The sequence below is a fragment of the Aplysia californica genome, unplaced genomic scaffold, assembly GCF_000002075.1.
Source record: "Aplysia californica isolate F4 #8 unplaced genomic scaffold, AplCal3.0 scaffold00234, whole genome shotgun sequence".
Lineage (NCBI taxonomy): Eukaryota > Metazoa > Mollusca > Gastropoda > Aplysiida > Aplysiidae > Aplysia > Aplysia californica.
Genome location: NW_004797504.1, coordinates 488,383 through 494,291, shown reverse-complemented (window position 1 = coordinate 494,291; position 5,909 = coordinate 488,383). Strand labels below are relative to the sequence as shown.

At 37.1% G+C, this 5,909-nt stretch overlaps 1 protein-coding gene across 1 annotated transcript in view; it reads right to left on the bottom strand.

Annotated features, from left to right (window-relative positions):
- The window catches only part of LOC101857646, a 5,652-nt gene extending 2,564 nt beyond the window's left edge, over nucleotides 1–3,088 (bottom strand). The window contains exons 1-3 of the mRNA XM_005100047.3: nucleotides 3,034–3,088; nucleotides 1,943–2,086; nucleotides 176–383 (exon numbers count right to left, since the gene is read on the bottom strand). Coding sequence (XP_005100104.1) covers nucleotides 176–383; nucleotides 1,943–2,086; nucleotides 3,034–3,088 — 407 coding nt within the window. The remainder of the gene's footprint in view (nucleotides 1–175; nucleotides 384–1,942; nucleotides 2,087–3,033) is intronic.
- Nucleotides 3,089–5,909: the final 2,821 nt, after the last annotated feature.

Sequence of the window (5,909 nt, the reverse complement as noted above, 5' to 3'; positions counted from 1 at the left end):
ACACACACACACACACACACACACACACACACACACACACACATACACACACACACACGTGCGCGCGCGCGCACACACACAACAATAATAACAACAACAACATCCACCAAGCAGCAACAAAAATGATTATGGATGTCCAAACACAAAATCTAAACTTTCTCCTGAACATACCCACCTGTCAAGCACTTGTTCCTGTTGGAAAAATGTGGTCCTCCCTACGCTTATATCTGGGGGTAAGTTCTCTGGGTTGATGTAGAAAGTGATTAATTGGTTGATAAGAACACTTCCCTTTGTATTGGTCGTGACAAAAGAGCTTATGAGACCCAGATTTTCGCCGTTTGTCAACTCGATGAGATATTCAGAGACCACGGCTATCATAAAAGCTGGGGAAAAATTACGTATAATTTAGTATCAACAATTTAATACTGTTATTGTTATTGGTGGATGTAGTGCAACGTTATAGCTCTGTACCGTTGTATGCAGAAAATCTGAGTTCGATTACCGTGTGGGGAATTTTTATCGAGTGTATCGGTCTTTCTGCTAGGAGGATACATCCCACTCATCCAGGATTGCCCAGAAATGCACGGTCGAAGCCCGCCTCCTAAATAATCTAAATTTGAGCGTAAAAATACCTATAAAAAGACACTTAATTGGACTACAGCTACAAAATTCAGAAGCGTAAAGATGATAACTAGAGCTGCTGAATAAAGGACTGCAAATAAATATAAATGGTTTAAATGTCACAGGAAAACGTGTGAACAGAAATCAAATTTAATAGATCGTTCTTGCATTTCAATGTTTCTTGCTAGAGAATCCATTCCTTTTCTAGATGAACACACATCACAGAAGAAGTCATTAGGATAAGTAATTGTCATTGCACTGTTCACTTTTGCATAAAGATTACGACAACAAGTTATGCGCTCCACAACTACAAAGGTGTGTTGTCTTTTGTACTTTAAAGTGTGGATGTTTTAACACCACCATCGACACTCTATGGATAGTTTCAGAAACACTTTTTGACCCTGCTTGCTTGTACAAATCCGGGATGAGGGATAGAGTGTACCATCAGAAAGACCGAGTTACACTTTGTATTCGACACACATTCTCCGTACACGAGAATCGAACATAATCCATGGGCATGTGACGGCAAAGCACCTTACCGCTATATTAGAAACGATGGTACAAGGCTTGTTTGTTTTTGGAGATTATTATTGGCTTAGAAAATAGAATGCTATTGTCATCAAAAAGAATTACCATTCTTGTTTGGGCTAGTCAGGATAGGTTCTCAAAAACGATGTCGATACAATTTACTCTTCTTTAGGAGTAATTGCAAGCTTTTTTGCATTGTGGTTTTAATGTTTAGGTTTCTCTCTCTTTCTCTCTCTCTCTCTCTCTCTCTCTCTCTCTCTCTCTCTCTCTCTCTCTCTCTCTCTCTATCTATCTATATATCTATCTATCTATCTATCTATCTATCTCTCACGTCGCAAACCTCCTTCCCTTTGTCTTTGTATTTTCAGAAGTAGATTTTATATTGCTCTGTCCCCGTGGTTTTATGCACCCCGCATAATTTATCAAAATTTGATCATTTTTGGCATAATTTCTGATTATTTTCCATTATCATTCTTTGTTAAAATTAACAGAATCGCATAATTTCACGTTTTTGGGCTCAGTTTGTATAATTTCACAATTTTTCTTGCATAAAACAACAGGGACAGATTGCAGTGTGCGCAGTAGAGACCGCACCCTCCAATATACAACATACGTTAAAAAAAATCAGCTATTCACATGACTGCCTCCATAATGGCCACACAGTGAATGAAGATTCTGGATATGTGTAGTAAGTTCCGAATAGAGAGCTGAAGTAGACTTTTGCCCTGTCTTGAGAAGGATAACATAATGTTCAATCTGTGACAAACAACATCCTCGTATCTAAACAACACACCTGTTGCCACCCCTGCCAACAATCCGTGGGTTATGACGAAGACAGGCACAGGTCCGTTCAGGTCCCAGTAGCCCACCAAGAAAGACGCTGCGTAGACGACAATTCCCAACAGCAAGCTCGGGGCTTTGGTCAGCCTTTTCGTCACTAGGAAAAGAATTTAACACTGGGTCTTGACATGACATGTTCATGACAATACATGTACTTTATTATAAGAGCTTGCCTTCCAGTGGGGACACGCGCTATACAAATGCTATTTAATATTTAATAGTAGTAGTAGTAGTAGTTGTAGTAGTAGTAGTAGTAGTAGTAGTAGTAGTAGTAGTAGTAGTAGTAGTAGTAGTAGTAGTAGTATAAAAGTTGATAGCTTTAGTGGATGTTTTACGGCAGTATCGACACAATTTGGGAGGAAACAAATTATTTATTTCGACTTAATTTGGAGCTAGTGAGGATGTCCTTTAGGTGTTTTTTCTTGGTGATGTAAACACACATTTCAAGAATATTATTTTGTTTTGTATCAACGCTGTTTCAATCTTGCACAAATTCTGAGGCACATTTTTATGTCAACATTTTAGCCTTCGTGCGATATCATTGACTTAACATGGCCTGCACTCACTGATTCACACGGGAATGGGGGTGGGGGATTGTGTGTGTGTGTGTGTGTGTGTGTGTGTGTGTGTGTGTGTGTGTGTGTGTGTGTGTGTGTGTGTGTGTGTGTGTGTGTGTGTAGGTATGTATGAGGGGGGTACTTTCAGACCTATAAGTATCTTGATCACTTTGAACATTAAAGTACACCTTTTTAGCTAGGAAGTATAACACGAAAATGTATAAGGCAAGATTGTTTTTTTCACCGAAGGTTACTCCGAAAACGCCAGTCATAGTTACAAAATAAATAAAAATCTATCATGTAACTGTTGTTGTTCCTCCAAAATCGGAAGTGTATTCCAAGCCGCACAGATTTGACTCTGAACAAAAATTACTACCCAGTATTATAGTGAAGTTTAGAGCAACGATTTATTTTCAAAATGACAAACATTGTGACTGATAATACATAAAATAAATAGATCGAAACACACAAAAAATAATGAACTTACCGTTTTTGGAGAATGTGATTGTCAGTGAGTAGGTAATCATCCAAGCGGACAGCATGGTAGAAGACGTGTGTGTGACGTCATGGTGACATCTGACCAGGTGATATGAGTTGGTGTAGGTCAACAGATTGCCGTAAAACTGCTGAGGTATTAGTTTAGTACAGTTTTAGATTCACAACGTCTTTTAAGGTAATCACCTCACAATAAGGTCATGAAGGTCCCGAAAATTTTAAGAAAATAATGTTACTAGAGAGTAACATACAAAGAAGAAGTGAGGAGAGACAATACTGTTATGATCTTGACTTTAGACTTTTTAAAAGTAACAGGAGGAAACTACATCAGAATTCACCCTAATCATCAACTCGATAACAAGCTATTATCTTCGAAGGGGAAGATTGTTAATACACATTGTAGAAACCAAAATGCTTTCACCAAAAGTATCATTTTCATTCTGAAAATTGAAAAAAGACTTGATTGTATTTTTTTTTCTCGTCCCAGATAATTCTGTAAATATTTTTTGGTGTCGGGCTACTTTTATAAGGCTTATGAGAAGGGGACAATTAACTATGCAGGATTATACTTACTGAGACTCCATTAGCTGAGCATATGACAGCAATTCCAAAAATAGTCATCCACTTCCGCACGGTTGGTCTTTGTACTTCTTTCAGACAAAACATTTTATTGTGAAATCAAAATGTTATAATTATTTTTCTTTACCCAAGACGGGTTTTTCATGAGTTTCCTACGCTACGTGGATCGTCAAATTCTGTGAAATAAAACACACTAATACGGCTTCTACTTACATCTGAATCACATCGTCTAATGGTTTGCTTCATGTCCCACACCAGGGTCGTATCATTTTTAAAATTATAGCCTGCAGCACAGCTGGGTATGTATGCACTGTAAAAATGTTGCCATGTTTCGGGAGATTTTAACACTTACAGCCATGGAGAGAAAAAAGAATAAATTAATGACGAGTCCTCTGGTTTCAACGTAGTCCGTTTGGTGGCAATAGCATAGATATCGCTTTTTTTGCTTTCTTTGTAACAAAGTACGCGATAGTTTTAACATTATTGTCAGTTACTACTCTTAACCGTTTTGCATAAGGGAGAACACAAAGTGGTTTTCACTGGTCGCATTACTGTACGGCTATTTAAGTGTCAACAATACAAGTCAAAAGAAATTATATTGTATAGTTCTAACGCCCCCTACAGCATTGTCAAGTTATTTAAGCCTGGGGATCCAGATATTACGTGTTGTAGAGTTTCAATTTTTCTCCCAAGGACCTAGGTATTCTGCATAGACAGATTAACTTTGATAGAGAGAGTTTGTGACCGCCATATCTTTAACTTTGCATATTTTATTGCAATTGAAAGACTATGTTTCCTGTATCATTGATGATATATTAACAGTTTGCTCTTTCTCATCCTCTTTTCCTATCATAGTAATGCTTTGACGTAGCCATTTGCTATCATATTACAATGTTCTTGTAGTCCTAAGTTTTCTCCTTATTTTCTTCCATCCTTCCTCCCGGTACTATAATGGTGTAAAATTCATTATTTTCTCCAGCGGCACCTGGCTTTGTATGTGTCTGAAATAAACGACGCTATAATATGTCCTTGTTAAAGTTATCGAATGCTTGTTCTTCATAAGTTTTTTTTTCAGGATCTGATGACTTAATGAAGGCTTTAGAGTTCAATGAAATTTGGATTCTTCTCTATAGATCTTGTTTTTCATTTTGAATGAATGTAGTACATTGTGTACTTTCCATGCTGCCTTTTTGTATTTCATTAATGATTCACAGCTGATCTACCTCACATTTGGAAGGGTACAATCTTCTACAGGAACTCTTTTTTTATGATATGGTACTTGGTGATGTCTTTCCATTCATAAGTTGTTCAACTTGTGAGGTAAACTGACTATTTTTTTCTTCAAGTTCTAGTCATTTTCTTCTTCTAATTTTGCATGCTTGCTCCCAATGTTTTAAGTTGGATTACTTTTTTGAGCTAGGTTTGTTTTGTTATAGTAATTTTCACCAACCATTCTAATTATTGCATTTAGCTGTGCCCTGATTATTACCCCACCACCCACAACCCGGCTAGCTCCCAATGTTTTAAGTTGACTTACATGTAGGCCTACCAGCTAAGCAGTGTAATTATAAGTTGTTCAATGAGAAATGACACGTACTAACATTGCAGTGTTAAATGTGGAGTGCATTATCACATGTGCAGTAAGTCTACCACCAGCATGGCAGCATTGAAATTCAGTTACACGTACCAACATTGCAGAGCTTAACATTCAAGTGCTTGTTATTCTCATCTATTCCCTTTGTCCTTGTTCGGAATGTTGATCTGGACTAAGTGTGTTTCGACTATAAGAATAAGAGATTTATTTTGATCCGCGCTTTTTCTAGATTTTATTGTTAAACAAGCACAACAATATGAACTGATAAATGATGGATTAGGAGGATGTTTAAGATGTATAGAATGATCTAATAATGTTTGTTTAATTAGGGGCTTTGTATGTGTAGGTGTAGCCTGAGTAATTAAGAACATGTATAGCCAAATTTGTTGGCCAGTTGTTTCCCTCTATTGACCTCTGAAAATTAAAAAAAGGAAGATATAGGTCCGTGCAGTTTATAGTTCCTCAAAATAATAATACTAATCATTTTCAGCAGGAAGGGGGCGGCAGTTTTCGTCTTCTAATGTGGCTTTAGAATGAAATGAGCTATGCCCATTTTTTTCTCGAAAAATGAAAGAGAACGACAAAACCTGATCACCATGATCATCATCATCATCATCATAAAAAACAACAATATCATCATCATAATCCCCATCATCATCATCATCATCATCATCATCATCATCATCATCATCATC